The sequence below is a fragment of the Amborella trichopoda genome, chromosome 9, assembly GCF_054954075.1.
Source record: "Amborella trichopoda isolate Santa Cruz 75 chromosome 9, AtrichopodaSantaCruz75HAP2 v2.0, whole genome shotgun sequence".
Taxonomy (NCBI): Eukaryota; Viridiplantae; Streptophyta; class Magnoliopsida; order Amborellales; family Amborellaceae; genus Amborella; species Amborella trichopoda.
In genome coordinates, this window is record NC_142344.1 from 56904717 (window position 1) to 56928139 (window position 23423).

The 23423-nt window shown below is 35.0% G+C and overlaps 1 protein-coding gene across 7 annotated transcripts in view; it reads left to right on the forward strand.

The window, feature by feature from the left end:
• The window catches only part of LOC18447704 (histone-lysine N-methyltransferase, H3 lysine-9 specific SUVH4), a 28451-nt gene extending 5971 nt beyond the window's left edge, over window positions 1–22480 (forward strand). Inside the window, exons 7-17 of one of the 7 annotated variants that reach the window (XR_002283322.2) lie at window positions 2439–2618; window positions 3408–3506; window positions 7166–7264; window positions 7561–7610; window positions 7732–7817; window positions 12144–12303; window positions 14162–14267; window positions 14388–14570; window positions 17138–17374; window positions 21828–22240; window positions 22347–22480. Coding sequence is in view for 4 of the 7 variants with exons in the window: in XM_088848395.1 (XP_088704521.1) it covers window positions 2439–2618; window positions 3408–3506; window positions 7166–7264; window positions 7561–7610; window positions 7732–7817; window positions 12144–12303; window positions 14162–14267; window positions 14388–14570; window positions 17138–17374; window positions 17754–17927 (1374 nt within the window). In the remaining 3 variants the exon portion in view is untranslated. Of the gene's footprint in view, window positions 1–2438; window positions 2619–3407; window positions 3507–4065; window positions 4310–7165; window positions 7265–7560; window positions 7627–7731; window positions 7818–12143; window positions 12304–14161; window positions 14268–14387; window positions 14571–17137; window positions 17375–17753; window positions 18368–21827 lie in introns of those variants that run through there. The other 6 variants (XR_016041651.1, XM_020675808.2, XM_088848395.1 and 3 more) reach the window with 6 other exon arrangements.
• Window positions 22481–23423: the final 943 nt, after the last annotated feature.

Below are 23423 nucleotides of genomic sequence, written 5' to 3' on the forward strand. Positions count from 1 at the left end.
TTGCTAGGTTGCTCGGTATGTTGTCATTCCTGTACTGTGTTAGTATGTTGATTGTAGGTTTGGTCTGACATATTAGTTATTTTTAGTTGTGTTGTTCAGTGAATAGGGTATTGTTGACTACTCCTTTTCTTAAACTTACTTTTTAAATTATTCAAACTTGCTTCTTCTTTATGTATTTGATTTCAATCCTGCTACTCGTTGCTTCTATTTGGGAAGGATTTTGTCTTTCCATGAACTTCAGGGTAAGGTGCATGTCATGTTCTTGTAATGAGTTTTGAATTTGGTTTCAGGCTTGCGTGTGTATATTACTTTTTGGTGTATATTACTTTGTGTGTATATTACTTTTTGGTGAGTGTTCATCTTTCAGTATCAGTGGATTGCACACAACAGTATGTGTTCTGACAATTTCACCTACAGAACTGCTCCATCCCTATCTCAGGAGATCAAAACCTTATGGGCTTCCCTTAATGATCGAATGAAATATAGGACCTACGGGTTCTGAAATATGTCCTCATGAACTTTTGCTATCATCTGTTGGGCGACTCTCTTGTTGTTGGGTGATTTCTGGAGCTTGTGCATGAATAGGCAATTGCGACTCATGAAACGCTCAAACACGCCACCTAGCTTGGTGATTAGGCTAGGTCAGTTTTTTTTTTGTTCTTGGGTAAATTGGTTCCAAGGCCTTCATAGATACCTTGTTAATTACATTCGTCACCTCAACGGATGGAGGGGCAAAATATCTTTGCTTATACCTTTACTTGATCGTTTATAGATGACTACAACTCAAAATTTCCTTCGCATACGAAGGGTCCTTTATTGCGTTCCTATTGATTTCTAGGATCTTTGTAGGGAACTTTGACTCTGCTGCTTTTTTGAGTGTTTTCCCTATGTTTGTGTCTATCTATGCTCATTGGGCAGTTTTATGGTTGTGCTTGGTACTTGTGTCCTAGTGTTTCTCGTAGTTGTCGGATCCACCAACTTATGGAGATCGTGTGTTGACACGTGTTCGTTCATCAACAAATAGTGTTTCTCGTGGGGCCATGCATTATCCAGATACATTTGGATGGGACCTCAAATCTTCCATGTGAGCTTGTAGCCCATGTACTAACAGAAGTCTTCCAGTGGAAAGTGTTTCTTTTTTATATTTCACCAGAGCTTACACAAGGTTTAAGCCTTTGCTATGATTTCTTCCGAAGCATAATAGTGGTGCTTGTACTTAAGCCTTATGACTTGTTTCCCTTTAGTGGTTATGGGTCTAAGAAATATTACCAAAGGAGTTTAAGGATTTGATAACGTATTCTTGAGGTTTAGACAAAAGGAAAAAGAACTTCTCTCGGCTGCCAAAGCGTCTTGATGAGATAGGGACTCTTATTTATTTTGTTGGAGCATAGTAATAAAGAAAAGGTGTGATGGATTCACTGGAGTGTAACAGAAAGGGGAGGTGTCGTCAGTTGGCTTTGAAGTTTTGCCACCAGGACTATTTTAGCTAGTAAACAGAGGTATATGTATTTTCCCTGGTTTATAGTCTTCATCATGCACAGATGCATGAATGTTACTTGTTTAACCTTAGGTGAGATATCAAAGGGAGTCTCTGTCAGGGTAGATTACCGGTGGAGTTTCAAAGGGTGTCAAAGTTTCCTATAACACTTGTATTTTTGCCTCATCGTGCTTGATGAGTCACCTTTAGTAAGCATCTTGTCAAATTACCATGCATGTTGAGATGGTTGAGAAACGCCTGCCACCATATCATTTGGGAGCTTAGGAGATTGAAACATGGATGTTGTTGATGATCCCCTTAAGATATTCCAAGATTCACCATCCATGTATAATGAGAAACAATACGACTTCTTGGTCTTCTCATATATATAGGGATCCTCTTTCGCTCATTGAATAACTTTATAACTTTTTCTTCTCGACTGAAGTGTCTGTGCTGTTTTAAACTGAATTAACAACTACAGATTGAAGAATTTTAGACAAGAGAGAGCTTTAAATTGTTTCACTTACTGTGCTTTTTTCTCTTTTGAGATTAGGACTTGGCTAAATGTGAAACCAAGCATTATTTCAAGTCGGGCACTCAATTTGAAATGCCACTTATGCGGCATAGTCATATTTTCATAGGAGCCATTGTCTACCTTAACAAAACCCTTAAACAATTGGTTATCCTCTGTTAACAAAACCTTTAAAAAATTGGTTATCCTCTGTTAACAAAACGTTTAAAAAATTGGTTATCCTCTCTGTTTCTTAAGCATTTTGTTTGACTATTTATAATGTGTTTAGTTCCATCTTATATGCCAGATCCAGATCTAATGCCTGTGGTGCCCTCTTTTTTGTCATTTAGTTGTGTGATCATATCATGATGTTCGGGAAATTTCCAGGCTTAAGTAATTGTTGAATATTTTGATTTTTCTTTGGCCTTATTTCAATTTCATACATTGCAGGAGCAATACGAACTATATACTTTTCCCCTTGCTGTCTCTATAGTTCTCTCAGGTCAGTACGAGGATGACCAAGACAATTCGGATGATATTGTATATACTGGACAAGGTGGACATGATCTACTTGGCAATAAGCATCAAATTGCCAACCAGGAGATGAAAAGGGGGAATTTGGCATTGAAGGTGTGGATCTCTGATGTTATACATGCTAGGTTTCTTTCTCCTTGCAGTGAGACCCTGTTTAAATGTCCATTAACCATTTAAGACATAAGTTTTTTGTTGTGATCTCTTGAACATTGAGTACATTAATATTTGGACATCTGAACTGACATATTACAACTGTTGGAAAAGAGCTTCCAGCTATTGTAGTTTACTTGATCTACGTAAGTTTCTCCCTCTCTATCATGCACTTAGATTATAAAAAGGTATAAATTCGAGGCATATGAACTGCTGTATCCGATTTAATTCTCTTTAAGTTAGAGACTTTCAAAACCGTATGTGCGTTGATATATTTGTGGATGATGCTCTCTTTATAGTTCTATAGCTTCAGAGATTTGTTCAGACTGTACCAAAGGCATTTTGATCATTTCAACTGATGTCACACCATCTCGTTGTGGAATTTTAATTCTGATATCTGATTTTTGTCTCTCAAAGTGAATGTGTTAATTTGCCAGTATTTCATGGGGAAAAAATATAAAAGTGCTGAGAAAATGACCTTGTCATAAATTTGGAAGTAATAGTATCTTTATTCAAGGGTTATCACATTTTATTCAATTTCATGAAAAAATTGCGTGCTGCTGTGGATTCTCAATGGATGTCTGTTGGAGTCAGATTAATACTGTAGAAAATTTGGATTTTTCATAACTTTCTGTCTATTGCTATCATGCTCGTGTTACTAGTAGAATTCTCAGTATCCTAGTTTTTCATTCACAACATTTAGAGATGTGAAGCTAATATTTTACTGAATGACAGAATAGCATGGAACATGACATCCCTGTAAGAGTGACTCGTGGACATGAATCTGCAAATAGTTACTGCGGCAAGGTTTATACATATGATGGCTTATATAAGGTAGCAGCTTGAAAATTTTTTGTTGTCAATCTTGCTCATGTTTTATGACATTGGATTGTCTGATTTTCCTGTTTTAATGGCAATGAAGTTGCACATTTTATCTGTATATGGTCATCCGTGGTTTTTTGTCTTCATCTTTTGCTGGATGAGTTCTGTGTGTTTTCTCGTTCTATCCTGGAGTACAATCTTATTTAGCAGCGAATTTGGGCAGCACACCGCTTAGTGTTACTATTTGCTCGTTTAAACAATTAAAAATATGAAAATTGTTTATATTTGATTTAGGGAAATAGAGTGATTCCACTATTGAAGTTATTGATGGGAGAAGAAAAGGGTATGCACTAATTGTAGGCGATTTCCTTATTATACTTATTTGCTTTTCCATTCTACATGGCTTTTCTTTGATTGGATGATCTATTTTTGAAAGTTTTGGTTGCATGGTCTGGTTTGCAACTTGATGGCTCCTTTGGAAACTGATTATACCATTTCTTTGTGCCCATTGCAACTTTGATTTCCTGGCTTGATTCTAGAGGAGTGATCTGGTTGAACTTTTGGTCATCAGGTTTCGGTGTTCACAGTGTTGGAAAGGATTATGTTTGTTCCGTTGTCTCATATATCTTTTAGGGCGTGTAGCTTGCTTGTCTGAGCGCATACTATACGACAACTTCCTCAGTTAAAAGAGCTACTTGGGACATCGTTTTTTCTTTTTGTTTTGTTTTTTTTTTAAATTTGAAATTTTGGGATCCATATAAGAATCATCGGATGATTAGATTGGAAAAATGGAATTTGTTCGAGTTCTTCAACAATTGGATTTGCCTTTGAAAGTTGGATGGTTCTTGCTCAATTTTGGGACATTATTTTTTTTATGCACTTGGAGGGTGTGATTCATATATATAAATATAATGGGCCCATTTGTCTTTGATCCAAGGCGGTCATAATTAATCGTGATCATTGGATGTGAAATTAGGTGGCAGTATTTATTCCATTAACCAAGTTCAAACTTCAAAAGAAAATTTCTCGAATTTTGTGATATACCCAAGCTGTCATTTTTTATATCGGATTATTGTAAGTGATTGTGACCTTCTTGTATCACAGGTATATAGTCTCACAATATACATTTATAATAGATTTATCAATGTTTTAAAAAGCGGACCGCTCAGAGACTGGGCGGTTGCTTAGGCGTTCCAGAGGGCTTGGGATGTGCTCAGGCCGTGGGGGCCAAATTAGGTGGATATCTCTAGGCGCCCACCTAGGCACCCGGGAACCCGCCTAGGCGGCCGCCTAGGGACTACGCCCTGCTCAGGGGTGGAAATATCCCTCGTTCAGGTTATTTTTTGGTCATTCTTTTAATACTAAAGTTGGTTATTTTTGTGTCATTCTTTTAATGCTAAAGGTGTAAAATTGTAGGTTTTAGGTTCATATGAACTTAAAATCATTAAAGCTGATTTTAGAGAGAGAAAAATCCCTTTTTTTTTTTTTATTGGGCTGCTCAGGTTTTGAGCGCTAGACGGCCTAGACCCTCGACCACCTAGGTACCGCCTAGCGTTTTTTGAAACACTGACATTTATAATATATATATATATATATATATATATATATATATATATATATATATATATGAAAATACTATGCAACTCCTATAGGCGGAAATGAACAGTGATTTCGCCTACCCCCATTTATTTATATATATATATATATATATATATATATATATATATATATATATATATATAGATATAGGAAAATACTATGCAATGCCTCTAGGGGGAAATGAACAGTGATTTTGCCTACCCCCATCACCGTTTGAAGTTCATCATGCAGTCACGATTGCCCGATAGTGTTTCATTTTTCATTTTTTTTTCTACAAATCAAAATAACCTGAAATTTGGAGCATGCATTTATCAAAAATAGGGGAATCTTTGAAAATATAAAAAAAATGTTTTACATGAAAAAAATGACCAAAATACCTTTGAAAAGTTTTGGAGGTATTTTGGGCAATTTATTTTTCACGGATAATTTTTTTTATATTTTTATTAGGTACTCTATTTATTTTTGCTTATAGGCGATGGTGATGAAGGTAGGCGAAATCGTTATCTATTTACGCCTATAGGCATTGGAAGACTTTTCTATATATATATATATGAAAAATTGTTTCATGCGAGCTGGACCGCATTTTTACAATATGCGGTCTAGAGTATAAAGCATCCATCTTAAAGATGGATGCAAATAGGTGGTCCATCTAAAGACAAGTGTAACTAACGGTCAAAATGTTTTTTTAATATAATGTTTTTTTTAGTTTTTTTTTCATATTCATGATTCTCTAAAAATTAAGGTCAAATTTTATTAAAAAATAATATTTATTGCCAAGACCGCATTTCTATAATATGCGGGTTGTCCACATAGAAACCGTGTTATATATATATATATATATATATATATATATATATATATATATAGGGAAAATTTTATATTGAGCGTTGGCTCTAAACAATAAAAAATTAGAGCCTACCTCAAAAATTTCACTAAAAGAGGTGTTTTGATACCCAAATATCCTCAAATTGATCATCTCAACATCAAGATGCACGGACTTGAGAAAAAAAAATGGATTCAAGTTTTGTAAATATTGCATCTTGTAACCCATTTTTGGACTGTCAATTTTTATGTTTTTCAAGTTTTCATAGATTTGCTAGTTTTACTCTATTTTTGAAGCTTTGAATTATATAATCAAAGATAAAAATATATTTTAAGGCTAGTAAACGATTTCCAAAATTGAAACCACATTTCTTGACAATATTTGATGGTCGGCTCTAATTTGATTGTTTGGAGCCTCGGCTCTATACAAATTGCACCCATATATATATATATATATAGAGAGAGAGAGAGAGAGAGAGAGAGAGGGGGAGAGAGAATGGATCCTGTCAGCCCACGGGTTAACAACTACAGTATCAGGTAACATCCCAAATTGAATTTGCGTTGATTTGACGGTTATGACTCATTTTGTATTTAGAGTTTTATTTTTTTTAGAAATTTAAATTATTTGAAATTTTAGGCGTTCATTCTTCTCATCGAGGTGCTTCTAATAAAAATATTAAAAGAATAATTCGTAAAATATAAATTTATCTTAATACGCTGAGACGTTTTGGGGGTATTTTGATCAATTTATTTTTTTACATTTTATTATTGTTATACTTTTATTAGATTCTTCTATTTTTAAAGAATAGACACTAAAAATTTTGAGTAATTTTGATTAATTAAAAAAAAAAAATTTAAATATAAAATGAGGTCATGACCATTGGATCGAGCTTATATTCAATTTGAGCCGTTGGTTGACACTGTTAGCACGTAGGCTGAAAGGATCCATTCCTCTATATATGCATTTATATCCAATGCGAAGAGGTTGGTTGCTATGTTCAAGAGATTACCTCCCCAAAATTCAGGTTAACAAAAATATCCTTATCTTGAGTTTTTGTTGAAGAGCAAATGGACAGTATGCTGCAGTGGGAGCATCAAATTCTTTCACCTTTTAGATCCTCATTGTTTGTAGTTATGTTTGATATGGAATGTTTCATCGCTCTTATGACCATATAACAATATAACTGTTGCCATTTTCCTTCCACGGTGAATCATTTTAACACCCGGCTTTTTGTTGTGTTCTTATCAAGGTCGTTAAGTACTGGGCAGAAAAAGGCGTATCTGGATTCACTGTCTACAAGTATCGCCTGAAACGACTTGAAGGGCAGCCTGAGTTAACGACTAAGCAGGTCTTTGAAGTCCTATAGCGGGAGACTGCTGTTTCTAATTTTAAAACTACTTTGGGTTTAATTTTCTTGGCTTATAAAATGCGCAGTTCTTGCATGAAGTGCATGAAAAATGAAAAATTTCCTTGTAGTTCATGTGTAATTGCATTGAACTTGTGTCCATCTTGGTTCACCCTTAGTTGCTGATGGTCAGATGTGGGGTTATCACTATTGTATCCTTGTATTATGTCGGGAATTTTCATGTTCAAGATACTTTCAGTTCTCAAGTATTCATTTCTTTTTCTGATGTTCCATGGCAGGTTCATTTCACTCGAGCTCAACCCCCAAAGAGTATTTCAGAGCTGCGAGGGTATTAGTGTAGTGTGGTGCTATAAACTGCTCTTTCATTAACTAGTTTGGCTGCAATTTCGAAAAAGAAGAAAATATAAATAAAATTGCTGCACTGATGTATTTTCATTCATCAACATAAGGTTGGTCTGCGAGGATATCAGTGGACGCCAGGAGAACTTTCAAATTCCTGCAACCAATGAGGTTGATCCCCCACTCGCTCCCTCTGGTTAGTAAAACTGTTTCTATTGCTTTGAATTTATAAGGGTTATGAAGTGTAATCCACTGAGTTACTCGGACTCGGGAGGATGCTGGCTCCTACTGTTAGTAGGAAATCTTGAGATCTAGCCAAGTCTCACCAGTCTACGAGGCTTATTCATTATTTCTTTTAGGAGTTTCCTGGGTCAGACACAGACTCCGCCGAGTCTGACTCACTGACACGTACCAGACCTTGCTTGGTTTAAGGCCTGAGTCCGAGTTTAAAAACATTGTATTGTTGGTTTTCTGAAGTAGCTTTTATTGTTTTACATGTCCTGGTTGCTTATTTTTTGTTTTCTGAAGTAGCCTTTTTGTTTTTTTACATATGACATTAAGTCCCATATACTAGACTTTAATATGTTGTTAGATTTGCTTTTCTGAAGTAGCTTTTTATGTTATTGGATTTGCTATGCTTGAGCTAATTGGCCTATTAGACCTGAGCCGCTAAACCAAAGCCTGATGTAAGCTCGAAATTTGGGAATTTTTAAGTGAAAAAGAAACAGAAATTTCTACATTATTAGCTCTTGGGTCAAAACTCCTTAAAAATCGTATATAAATGTATTTATTTGACAACAACTTTTGTAGATAAGCCATATTTATCCTATGGAAAAACCTAGAGAAGAATGGTTGAACAAGATTAGCCAACCTCCAAATAGTTGGGATGACACTCGGATGATGACGATAAATAAGCCTAGAAAAGTATATAAAAGAAAGCCACTAAAAAATGATTCTTTTTTAGGAGTAGAGAATATAAAGTGATTATAGACCATTCATTTTATAAAAATAGAATGTTGTTAGATTGAGGCACTGGGGGATTTGTTCGAGTCCTAATTTTGAAAATGTTCTTATAATAACCAAATGAACAATTTAAAAACAAAAAAAAGTCATTTTGAATTCTTAGAAGCTTACATCTAAAATTGATGATTGACGTTCACAAAATTTCTTTCCTGAAGAAATCCATTTTTCAGGAAGTTTTAAATTTTTTATGAGATTGTCGACTGGGTTCATGACAGATTGCACAAAATATGGGGTCAAATCCTTTTTTTAGTACCGATATCATGTCACCTTGTCTTTATAATATAATGAAACCAGACTTTTTGAAAACCATGTTTGAAGTATTTGTATGGCCCAAAATTGCCCAAAATTGCACACACTCTCTTGATCTAAATAGTCAATCTAAAAAAAATAAAAAAATTACACCCTATATATGGTCAAAATGAGTCACTTCCAACAATGAATCTAGATCGTCTATTTGGTGAATTTCAAGGTCTAGGCCTTTATAAATTCAAAATCAAAATTTTCTTTTTTGATAATAAAGTTATACTAAAAAATTTCGAAAGAAAAAAGATCCTTCGATAGCCTAGATCTAAGTATCTCACCAAAATGGACGGCCTATGTTAATTAGGTTAAAAAACATTTTCTAGGTTGTGTATTCAAATTTTTTTTTTTGTGATGGTTCATTAAAATGAAAAGAATGTATATTTTTAAATCACGGTCAAACAAATGGGCCTAACATGGTTTTTGAAGGTTGTTTTTTTATATTACTAGTCAACCAACGCATGAAATCACTCCTCGTATATATTATATATTATAATATATTTATCTATGTTATATATATGTTTGTGTGTGAAAAGATCCTGTCTGCCTATGAGCTGATGGAATTGTGTAAGCCCAACAATCTGGACCGATCTGATGGTCACGACCATATTTCGTTTTTAAATTTTAATTTTTTTTCTTCAAATCCAAATCACATGAAATTTGAGGCTTCACTCTTCTCATCAAGGCGCACCTGATAAAAATATTGAAAATCTTATTCGCAAAAAATAAATTGACCAAAATACCTTTTAAATTTCTAGGGGTTTTTTATTCTATTTAAATTTTTTGAATAAATTCTTTTGATATTTTTATTAGATTCGCCTATGTTTTAAGAGTTGACGCAAGTCATTTGAATTTGCAGAAGAAATTAAAATTAAAATAAATTGTGACTATTGGTTCGCCCATATCCAATATGGGTCATTGGGCGTTTATTGTAGCTGTCAGCTCGCGCGTTGATCTCAAACTCTCCCTATATATATATATATATATGTTATGTTGGTGTACTTATGCGTATGAGTGTTTCTTTAATATGCTCAACATATTGGGACAATCATTGCCCCTTTTTTTGTAATATAAATTTTTGAGTAAGGGCATTTTTTTCCATTATGAGGGGTAAGATAGATATTTCTATAAGAAACTATGGCATTTTATTAATAGTTCAGTGGATGATGTCATCCTCCATTGTAGTTGGCAAATGCTTTTTTTTTATCAATAATTTCTACTTTATCATTGATTAATTACTTAAAATACCCCTAGGCAAAAAGTTACTACATTATAGGGTAATGATATAAAGTGTCTAAAAATGTTAATCTTATGGAAATACTCAAATGTATGAGTACCATAACATAACTCTATATATATATATATATATATATATATATATATATATATATATAGAAAGATACTACAAAACGCCTATAGGCGAAAATAAACAGTGATTTCGCCTACTCTCATCACCATACAAAGTTCCTCACACGGTCAAGATTTTTCGATAGTGTTTCATTTTTCATTGTTTTTACAAATCGGAATGAGCTGAAATTTGGAGCTTGTGTTCATAAAAAATAGCCGAATCTATGATAAATATCGAAAACATATTTTACGTGAAAAAAGACGAAAATATCTTTGAAACGTTTTGGGGGTATTTTGGTCAATTTTTTTTCACAAAATATTATTTTTATATTTTTATTAGATGCGTGTCACTAAGATGTACACACACTTCAAATTTCAGCTCATTCTAATTTGTAGAAAAAAAATGAAAAATGAAACACTATCGGATAATCGTGACCATGTGATGAGGGTAGGCGAAATCACTGTTTATTTTCGCCTATAGGCGTTGGGAAGACTTTTCTATATATATATATATGCGTGTATATATATTGATTTAAATATTACACATGCGCATACTCACACACACACACACACACACACACACACACACACACACACACACATATATATATATATATATATATATATATATATATATATATATATATAAGAGGTTTATTACAAGAAAAATATAATAAATTTCTCAAAAAAGAAAGAGAAACAAAAGGATATATAAGAACATGTTTGTTCATACGAGCACAACGGCCCATATTGAACCTGGGCCGATCTGACAGTCATGACCTCATTTTGTATTTAAATTTTACATTTTTTTTCTACAAATCTAAATAATTTGAAGTTTTAGAAGTGTAGTATTCAAAACTAGGAGAATCTAATAAAAATATCAAAAAAATAATTTGTAAGAAATAAATTGACCAAAATACTATTGAAACATTTTGAGGGTATTTTGGTCAAATTATTTTTTACGAATTATTTTTAGAATGTTTTTATTAGGTGTGCCTTGATGTGAAGAATTCATGCCTAAAATTTCAAGTTATTTGGTATTGTAGAAAAAAATATTAAAATTAAAATACGAAATGAGGTCATAATCATTTGATCGGTCCAAATTCAATCTGGGCCGTTGGGCTCATATGAGCTAGTGGGCTAATCTTGGCATTTTCCTGTATACATATATATATATATATATATATTGGAATTGTTGGTGTGAGCCCACTAGCCTACAACTACATGTAGGCTCAATAATCTGGGTCGATTTGACGGACATGACCTCATTTCGTATTTAAATTTTATTTTATTTTCTACAAATCCAATTCATGTGAAATTTTAGGCATCTATTCTTCTCATCAACGAACACCTAAAAAAAATAATTCGTAAAATATAAATTGGTCAAAATACCCTTGAAATGTTTCTGGGGTATTTTGATCAATTTATTTTTCACTAAATATTTGTTTGATATTTTTATTGGATTGTAATATTTTAAAAAAACACACATCCAAATTTCAACTAATATGGATTTATATAAAAAAAAATAAATTCAAATTCGAAATGCAATCGTGATCTTTGGATCGGTCCAGATTCAATGTAAGCCGTTAGGCTCATATGTAGCTGTAGGCTAGTGGGCCTACGCCAGCATTTCCCTATATATATATATGTGTGTGTGTGTATGTATACACATATAGATGATATATAGATAGAGCTAACCAAAGCGAATTTGATGCACTGGTATTGAGTGTTTGTTTTTATTGTGGGGTTGGGAATAAATAACTAACACACCTTATTAATTTGTTAAGGTTGTCGTCCAATCCATCTTTGTAAGTTCTATTGTGTTTGAGTGTGTTTATCTAATTTTGAATAGGTTTCACATACTATAAATCGATTAAAGTGGGAAGAGGCATTACTCTCCCGCCAAATGCGGAAGGATGTCAATGCAGTGGGGATTGTGTGGATTCAAGACGATGTGCTTGTGCAAGATTGAATGGTTCAGAATTCCCCTATGTAAGCAAAAATGGCGGAAGGTTGGTTGGCTCTACAGTTTCTCAGAACTCTTGAATTTTTTGTTTTTTGGCTTGGGTTGATGTGTCATTCTTAATATATGATGTCCTTTGAAAATTGGATATCAAACTGTAGCTTCATGTTCTCTTGTGATACTTCGGGAAAATTTTGAGAAGTATGCACTTCCCTTTCTTGATGTTTGAGTTTCAAATGGTGTGGCATGTTTCTCTACTGTATGCATTTGAAAATGTGTAGGATACTGAATAAGAGGTTCTTTGTTTTTTATTTTTTATTTATTTTTATGTGTGGTCATTTTATTCCCTAGAGAGTAGAGGCAAAGTTTGACATGAATATGATTTGATTGTTAGATTCAAAGAGTGTGGAATCCTCATTAAGAAGAAGGAAATTTTATGGAAGTAGTGATTCATTATACAAATGATTTATCTATCTAATGACAAAGCCAAATTTAACAAGTGTCGCAATGCACAGCGCACCTGGATATGTCTTTTGGAAGCAACATTTTAGTAGTCCCAACCCTTATCTTGATACAGTCTGCGGTTGCTAATTTATGCGTCTTGGGTCCCTTCTCATTGGACCACATCTCATTCTTGGAAAGAAGATGTTTACCTTAGTTAATGCGCTGCCTAGTAGCCTTCATACTTGATTCTCACTCCGTTGCCATCTTATCACGTTAAGACTTCTGTCATTGATCACATCATATATCTAGAAAAGCCTTCGAAACGAAGACAGCTTTCCATGTATGTAGTCTGTTCTTCCACCTTCGTCATTGCTCTTCTGGTGAGAGCTAGTTTATCTTTTGCAGTTTTGCCTTCATCACAAATATCCCCTCAAACCTCATGAGGCATGCCTTTCTTTTAGGGAATTCTTCCAACTGCTGCTTTATTGATCAAGGATTCCAAATCCTAATCAACTGATTCTTTAGTCTTTGACCTTTGAGCTATCATCATCATCCTACTACGATCAAACACTTTAGCTTTATAACCCTGAAAAGGAAATTTGTGGCAACTAATCAATATTGTCGCTTATTTTGGCCTCAGATATCCCTTTCACATTCTTGCCTTGCACTTTAAATCTATAATTATTCCTCTTTGTTCAAAGCCTCTCAGTTTTCGGCAGAATAACTATCATTGAAGTGCATTGATGATCTTCTCGCGCCAAATCCATCTTTGGATGACCTCTTGTATCAAAATAGCATTTTGAAAGCTTATATACTATATTTATATTACAATCACGTATGGCTAAGTTACTTAAAAGGCCGCAAAAGAGGAGAAAATTGACAAAGTGGTCTATACACTCATTATTATTACTTTCTTTGCTCACACACGATCAGACTGTATACACTGTTCAATGCATAATATGCATTGATGTGAAGAAGTATCTTACACTGCTCAATTTTTTGGATTGAAATGTTGATGTGCTTATTGGTAGTATTTTCAGTTCTAGGTCTTTTTGGGGTTTTAATGAATGAAGTCTACAGGCACCATGATGGATGCAATGAGTCCAGTGAGATTTGGATAAGCTCTTTCCTGATTCTCATATGATCTTGAGTATAAATTTGAGGTGCATTTTTTAGTGGTGGCATCTTGGTTCTGAGGTACTGGATGCTCTAGATATGGTTTCTTAGTTGTTTCATTATAACTCTATCCATGTTACAGCAACCATTTTACATTTCTAAGCTTTGTTCATGTATACATGATTCCTTGTGCTATCTACATCTATAGCGTTAAAGTCTTTTAGCTTCTTCATTGTGACTTTTCCTGACATGGTTTTAATATGTACTTATGCAGTGAAATGATTGATCATGTCTCTGCATTGTGCTGCTTTAGATTATTGTATCTCATTTTTCCCTCTTCGGAATAGGTTGGTGCAAGCAAAGGATGTCATATATGAGTGTGGTCCAAACTGTGGATGTGGACCTGATTGTGTGAACCGAACCTCTCAGCGAGGACTTAGATACCGACTTGAGGTTGTACTTCGGGGGTCATATGGTTGCAGAAAGTTCCTTTCTTTTCTATTTTTCCCTTAATTTGTAAACATTCAGGTGCTTGTTTCCTTGCTAATATCTCGCGGGTTCTTCCTATAATAGGTATTTCGAACTCCAAAGAAAGGGTGGGCTGTTAGGTCTTGGGATACCATACCTTCTGGGGCACCCGTATGCGAATATACAGGTTTACTTATGCGGACAAATGAAGCAGACAATGACACAGAGAACAACTTTATTTTTGACATTGATTGCCTGCAAACCATAAAAGGGATTGATGGAAGACAGGTACTATGTTTTGGGTATTGTGAGATATGCGTTTCCTTTTTATCATACACTTTCAGAAATTTGGTTGCATATTGTGACTGAGCATTCGCCTACATGTTTTCAAATTTTCATTTCCAATTATACCTACTGCTAGAATGCAAGGTTCAGATTACATTATTTACTGTGACAATGGCTGTGACTATTATTTCACCTTATAATGGTGACGGCTGTTTTCTAGGAAGAAGCAGAAAGACAGAAATTGAAAAACTGTTATAATGCCCATGGCCATCTAGATTTGACAGAACTCTAGCTATTAAAATCATGGTTATGAACTGTTGGAAAAAAAATGACTGGTGACTGCTAAGATAGATTGTTTAGAAAAATGGGTTGCACAGTGCGTAAGCGCCCAAAAGGTCATAGGCTGCATGCATAGGCCTGGGCTCTCGCTCAGGCAGCCAAGGCGGGCACCCAGTCTTGGGTGGGCCCCAAAGGCCTCGTCCCTTTTTTGTGGAAATAATAAAGCTACAATTGAGGTCATTTGGAGCCATGAAATATACTAAAAAGGGTGTTTGGGGATTCTAAATCCTCAACATGAAAAAAATCATATCTAAACCCTATAATCTAAATCGGTTGATTTTGCAAATTTCTATGAATTGACAAAAAATATATATATGAGGTTTAAAGAAGCATCCAGAAGTTTACCCTTTATTATTGGAATATTTTTTAGGGTGCTAATAAATGTATTAGAAGACTTCTTCTGTTAGTTCTAGCTCGATCAACATCAAAAACATCAAAAAACATATATCATGTATATATCATGATTGTATATTACTATGGAGTATGGATTGGAGAGTTGGCGACTAGTACAATGGACTTGTTTGTATTTTTTCCCTAAAGTTTCAATGATTTGACGTTTTGAATGTGTTTCAACATTCATGCGTATATATTCGCATGGAAAAAGTTAGTTGTAATACATATAAATGCAAAAAAATACATAACTAACACAAATATCTGCATATATGTGTGTTTGGATAACAAATGCAATTTCTAAAAAAATTTCACATCAGGATGCTTAATGTTATGGATGACCCGCTTAGATGCTGGGCATTAGGCCGATCACCTAGGGGTTGCCTTTCATTTTCTGAAACATTTGTAATCAGGATTTATTTTTCATGACAATTGTTATGTCGTTACTCTTAACCTGCTTACATTTGCCAATTATTGTGTGGAACTCCAATGGGATTATTGTTAGTATAAAAAAAAAACTTTCTTAGGATTTGTATGCTTGGGAATTAATCAGGTGTAATCTATCATTTTGAAAGATTCGGGATGTATGATCAACTATTTCGTCACATTTGTGGTTTGGATGAAATCCAACTGTTTTTGTGATGTGTTTTTCCCTGCTCATGTATGAGAGGTTAAAACTCTATGATTGCCATGAAATTCGTGACATTATTTAGTTGGAGGTCTAGTTTAGAATTTTAGTTTTTGTTTAGAAAATTTGCTCTTCTAGGACAACCATTCTATTCCTACAATACTACTCTGGCTGTGTGGACTATAGTGGGATTTGAAATTTCAAAGTGTTTTCCACATCTTTGCTAATATTTTTCGCATTTCACAAATTTATCTCTAAGGAGAGAGCAGTCCCATCAGGTCCTGATGTGTTTTGAGATTGCGTTGTTTAACTTAGATAAGAATAATAACACATGATTGGTTTTATCGTCCTTTCTTTTACTGAAATTGCTCCTCAAACTGAGTATGCACAAAGACTCCTAGTGTTGAGGAGTGACTAACTAAGATTTTCTCTGCCGTTAATGTGCAAAGTGACATCTTATTATGTACGTTTAAAGCAAAAGTTCAAGTTCTATGGCCATACAACGCATTCATCAAGTTTTTTGCAATTCCTATCATATGATGCACAACCAAGTAAGGATAGAATTCAGAATAAATACATCCAAGGGAACTTGGGTGTGGCTCCAATAGGCAAGATAAGATAAAGTGGACTTGGGTGGGCTGGCCTTGTGTAACATCGACGTGGAACAACTTTAGTTGGGAGGGGCAATTAAGTTCAAGTGGAAGGCTCCTATAGGACAAGGAGAAGGCTCAGAAGGACATAGATAGAAGTAATGAGACGAGATATGGTGACTTATGGTTTGATTGAGGGTGTGGCTCTTGATAAAGCAGAATGGTGGAATAAGATTCGTGTAGTCAACCCCAAATAGTTGGGATAAGGTTCGAATGATGTTGATAATGATGATGATCATCTTATGATGCAGCCATTGACACGATTGTTATTTCTAAATCATTGTTCAAATTAATTAAGAGCCCAATATTTTGGGATAATATATTAAACTTCAACAAAGTTAGCTTGGATGCTATCCATGACACAAATATGTTAAGATTTTTTTTGCTTAATCTATTCTTTAGTTTGCTATATTACTATATTGACTGAGTGATTGAAAATTGTTTTTTAATTAATAAAATATTTTTGGGGAATATTATTCATATTACTTGATGATCCATTTTGAAGGTTTCCTATTATGGATATGTAAAAATAAGTTATATCCTTTTTGTGACATTTTTTTCAGAGGAGATTTGGAGATGTATCAATACATAACCCAGCTAATTTTGAGAAAATTGAAGATAAGAAATTAGAGGGCTCTGTGGAGTTTTGTATTGATGCAGGAAGTTGTGGGAGTGTTGCTAGATTCATCAATCACAGTTGTGAACCAAATCTCTTTGTACAGTGTGTCTTAAGCTCCCACCATGATATGAAGCTTGCACGGGTGATGCTTTTTGCCTCAGACAACATTCCGCCATTACAGGTAATGGAAAATCTTCATTTTATCTACCCACAGTAATTGAATGCTTCTTTTGTGATTTATATTGCGTCTCAACATCATCATCCGAGCCTTATCCCAACTATTTGGTGTCAGCTACATGATACCTATTCCACCGTTTCACTCTATCAAGGGCCATGCCCTCAATCAAACTATAAATCGCCATTTGTTTTATTTTTTAATATTGCATGTGATGTGATAAAACTTAGGAGATTGTTTGATTGGAATGCCCTCTGCACATTCATATTCATAGTGATTTCAAAGTAAGTATTTGTGTAGTAAGTTTTTGTGCATTCATTGAGTATGATGTTATGCCATTCTTTTGAGAGAATTTAACATTGTATTGATGGGAGAGAGAGTACAGAGACAACAAACAGCCCAAGAGGAAGAGTCACCTAGAAAGATGACAAAAGCAAAAAAGAGCAATAAATGTAAACCACGACCATTACATAAAAAACAAATAAAAACACAAAAACTGTGCCAGACTAAGGCTGCTACTTTAGAGGACCCAGTTACTTCATGGCTGCTCTCAGTTTAGCAAGATCATCAGTTGTGCGATTGGCCCTCCTCCAGATATGGGTCCAAGAGGCATGTGTACCCTTGCAGAGATTGTAAATTTCATCAAAGATGTGCCAAAGTCTCCAAGGGAATTATGCTAAGTGAGACACCCAGTGAATGAGATTCTTTGAGTCCCCTTCAATGTTGATTGAAGGCCCCCATGAACGATTGAACCATCTAATAACCTTGAGCAAAGCTCGTGCTTCAAGAATGTTATGCATTATTGTTTTAATGCATGGTTAATATTAGGTGGTTCTTCTCTTTGTGTGTTTTCATCAAATGCTTTCCATATGATTTTCTTATGCTGATGTTGTGACACAAGCAGGCCGTTTGATTTTAATGCCTTGTGTGTTTTATTTTAACATTGCAACTATTGTTTTACATCTTCATTGAATGCGAATTAATGCATACTCCTTTCATAATGCATTGTTTTTTGTCAAATAAATTGCAAGTTAAGCCTCAGTTTGTTAGTGTGGTTGGTTTAGTTATACCTTGACAATTACTTGATTTCTAATTTTCTACTCATTATCTTCAAAGCATTAAGCAACTGTTCTATGGAAGTTTGACATTTTTTACTGTTTGCAATTCATTAACTCTGTTTCTATTTTGGGGTAACTCAATGGGAAAAGGGTCCTTTATCCGTGGAATGAATGGAACTCAAAACGTCATGTTGTGTTACCTATGCTTTGTCCCATTCTTACTTTCATTGACTTTAAATGAACTTATGAGCACTCAATGTTCAAAAATGCTGCTGCCCGACCGCCTAGGCGGAAAATTTTAAAAAACATCTAGGCGTAGTTTGGGCAGGGGTATTATGCGTTTTGCTTTTGGGCGCTCGGCTAGACGATCAAGGCGCCGCCTAGGTGCTATTGTCTGGGCATCTGCCTAGGCGCTATTGTTTGGACGCTCGCCTTTTAAGAGATATTTTAAACCCCTAAAAAGGGGGGAAAAGGGTTTTAGGAGATATTTTAAACCCTCAATAGAAAATCCGTGGCCTTAGGGTGAGGAAAAACCCTCAAAACTACTCTTTTGTGATTTATCAAAAGATTGATAAAATTTTTATTTTTCAGTTTCCTCCCTAAACAAAAACAATAGTTCGTAGGTGGATTTGGAGCTTCTAGTAGTTGATTTTGAGAACTTTTTGGGACTCAATAGACGAAGTTTGCACCGACATTGATTTGATTTTGATATTTTTAAGGTATTATCATATTTGAAAGATTGTTTTGATTTTATTTTGCTACAAGATATTATGTTATGAATAATGTGTTTTTTCTAATATTCTTTTTTCTTTTACGATATATTTACATATTTGTAGTTAAAAGATTGGTTTTTTTGGTGATTTATTGTTTTTTTTTCACTTGGATGATGAAATTGAGCATATATCGTATTATTTTTTGAATAATTGATTTCTTTTTGTACAATGTGCCTTTTTTTGATATTTTTTTGTTTTTGTTTTTGTTTATTTGATAAAATAATTGATTATGTGATATCTTAATGGTTTAAGTCTTATGTGAAAGTGCAACTAAAGTCTTAAAATGTCTTATATATTCAGTTATTCATTAAAGAACTCCCTTCTTTTTTATGTTGGGGGGGGGGGGGGTGGGGGGGTGAAGTTTTAATTTTGGTGAGTCACCCTGTCCCTAGGTGCCCATTGGATTGCCTAGGCGGCCAGGCACCCAAACAGCGTAGGCTCCCGAATCCCTTTTTTTGAACGTTGTGAGCACTACGTTGTATGTAAATCCCATTTTTGAGATACTCTTATTATATTAGATTTGGCTGCTGTAGTGTTCCTAGATTCTTCTATCGATAGTTTATTAGAGAAGGTTCCTTCTTAACCCTAATCCTTCATTTATAGAGAAGTAAAAAAGCAAACAAAAACAAGATTCAGTTTGTAATCAAGAATATTATTAGGAGTATATAATACATGAACATTGTGACAATTGTGCAGATTGTAACCCTAACCTATGGTTTTCCATTTGAGGCTTTCACAACACAAGGCTGAAAGAGTAGATTATTTTATTTAGAACTATTGGTATCTAAATTGTATGCAAGTGTGCGCACACACAAACCCTTTCTAAGGGATAGCTACAATGCCTTGATTATATATATATATATATATATATATATATATATATATTATCTACAATTCAAGTATGAATTTTGGCATACTTTTTCTCTGCGCACATCTAGTGTACTTTTACTGGAGCACACTATAAATGTCCTCCCTCTAGTAAAAGGAATTCTGATAACAAGTGCAGAAACTATTTAATTTTAATTTGGAATCTTGAGTTTCTAAACACTTAGATCTCACTGTCCAAAAATTGGATGGTTTTTGTTCAATGTTAGGGTGCTACTTTTTTGGGCACATAGAGAGTGCATATGGTTTCTTTCTTCCTTGTTGGTCTCTAGGTGAAGAGGTTACATCCTCAAAATATGGGGTCCCAAGAACACTCTTAGATAGGGTTTTGGCCGAGGGAGAGGGAGTGAATGTAAGATATGCTCTTAGGAGAATATAATCTTTTGTTTTTTTCTTTATGGGGACTACTAAAAGTATTTTATCGACTGTAATGTATAAAACATGACCTCGGTGATAGTCAAAGCTTTGCCAAAAGCATGTGATTGTGTTGATCATGAGTTCAAACAAAAGTAATCGAGTGTTGGTTCTTTTTTCTTATCAATGTAAGGTTTCATATTTCAGACTACATTCTTAGGGCCTGATCTTATTGTCCAGTTTACCCAATCTAAACTGGTCTACCTAGAAACATGTAATCTTTTGATATTGCCACCAACTGTCTTGGAACCAGCTGGTTGTGTTGCGACTTGATTTCATTGGTCTGATGTTACTTGTGGAGAAGTTTGGTCTTGTTTCTTTGGCCATACATCCTTGCCAAGTCTTCTGGAGTTTCCTTTTCCCCTTCTATAGTCTTATTTTAACTGAAAGCCTTTGGTGCAAGAGATTGAAATGCGTCCTATTGAGTGAGATAGGCCAGTTTTATCTTCTTGAAGTCATTAGGATTTTAAAACTTGCACTTATTAGAGCTTTTAAAGATAGAAGTGCCATGGTCTTCGTGCTTGTACCCCTATTTTTCTCCGTCCTTTTGATGTGCCTCCCATGCCCCACTAAACCTTTTTCTCCCTTTTTATGTTAATAGTTGACTTCATAATAATTTTCCCTCCTCCCCGTAAGTAATTGTAACTCATAAATATCAATTTATATCAAACAGCTGGTTTGCATGAGGTAGGTCCAGGGCATATATTAAAATCATGGGCATAGATTGGGACATGCTCGAGTCCTGAGCCAAGTCATCCTATCCAATGTAGGAGAGTCTCAATTCAGGTTGGGTTTTTTAAACAAAGAAATTATTTATTGCTTCAAAAAATCACCTTCTCAGGGTGAATCCCAAGGCTCTATATTTGGACAAGGGTGGCAACGGGCCGGGCCTGGTCTGGCCTGAGATTGTCTGGGACCCGGGTAGGGCCTGAGGCACCCTGGCCTTTGCTTGACTGTACTCTTGGGCTAGGTGGCCCAACTGGACCTATTAATGCTGTCGGGCAGGGTTGGTTGGACTGGGCCAATAAATGTTATTTATTTATTTCTAAAGTCGGTTAGAAAATAAATTAAATGAAGGACCTGGCCATGCCAGGCCGGGCTGAACTAGGTAAAACCCGTGTCCCAATCCATAAGACCTGGTCTAGATTGCAGGCCAGGGCCTGGCCTACATGGCTGGCGGGCCTTCAATCCAAGCCTGCTCAAGTGAGTCTTGCTCTTTGTCACTGAGGTTTTCATCATTGGTTAAGCCGTTAAGGGTTTGAACCTCCGATATACCCTTTTTCTGTGGTTCCTATACAAAATTAGTGGTTTGCCCTCTCTCTTGTGCAGGAACTTTCCTATGATTATGGCTATGCACTCGATAGTGTGGTGGGCATTGATGGCAAGATCAAGGAAATGCCTTGCTATTGTGGATCTTCGGGTTGTCGGAAGCGTTTATATTAGATGAAGACTCATAGTTAGTATTAATCTTGAACTGACCTTTGGGAATTTGATTTGGTTCACGACATATTCTTCCATGGACGAGGTTGATGAATCTAGTTGGTGGAAGGTGTTTTTGTGGAATGGTGGAAATGGTTTATAGTCCACGTATGTGGGCATATTTGGTTTTGTTTGCATTGCTTTTAATCAACTGGTAACGTGGATGCCATTAAGGAGTTGACGAATTTGACTTTTTGTGGAGTGGAGACATTTGAGCCTTGAAAGGTTTTGCAAAGGATTTGGGCAAGGCCAGTCTCTAGAAGGTAAGGTTGTATTGTTATGTAAAATTATGTAGTCCTATACTTTCAGCTGGGATTTCCTTTTGGAAAGTTTCCCTAATTTTGTTACATCGTTATTGTTTTGTGGCAGTATTGTTGCCGTCCAATGTCTACTTGCATATGTATTTCTTTTTTTATTGAGGCCTAATTTTGTAATGTTGAACCAGTATGGTTAATGGCCATGTGCTTAATGATTACACAACTTATGATGGTATTCATTGAGAATTAAGAGTTGACCATTACATGGATGTCTATGGCAAAAGTATTGGGTGAAGCCGTGGCTTTATAGAGCGGCACTTCAAATCCCGTTGGTAAATTTAGTTCAAGAAACTTATGAATTGTTTATCTCCACCTTAATGATTATGGATCTGGAAAATAAAAGTATTTCAAGCCCCAGAAGTGGTCCATGGTGTGCCATGGATCCATTAGATCTACACCATTTTCGGAGTTTTTAAATTTGTTGCCAAAGGTGGACATTAATTTGAAGGCAGTCACAAAATTTTTTGGGTAATGGAACTAGGGGTTTTCTTTGGTGGGTTTTTGAGGTGGAACCAAGAAATTTTGTGATGCCCGCAGCCTGCATAAACCAAACACGTACCCATGTGGATTTTTTTTTGGGAAAAGTTGCATTGCATCCAATTATTGATTTGGCTGACCACATTCTTCATTTCACATTTTTCTGGATTTTACATTTAATTTTCCAAAAACTTCAGTTTTCCAATAAATTATTTTTGTCTACAGAATTTGCATTTTCTTTGCAGCTATACATCCCTGCCAACCTAGTTTTTTTTGAGTTTTGCCAGGCCAGTGTGATCAGTTGAGTTACATCTTTCTTGCCCTTAAGCATGTTCAAGCAGAAATGGGCTTGGACTGAAATGTTCATCTCTAGTCGCAAATGGTAAGGGTACATCATCTGTGGAGGCCTTTGGCAGTGCTTTTACTGTAACTTTGGGAGTTGGTATACCCTGTCTATGCTTGCCATTGTGGATTATGAGCTGAATTATTTGGACCAAGTAGAGCTTGAAATAATTTAGAGGGAAAGAAATAAGACCACCAAAATTGAGGTAGATCAAGGGGGCGAATTAATGCAAAGCCAAATAAAAAAATACAACAGCAAATTTAATGGCAATAAATGAAGCAATTTCAAAGCACATCACAATAATACAAA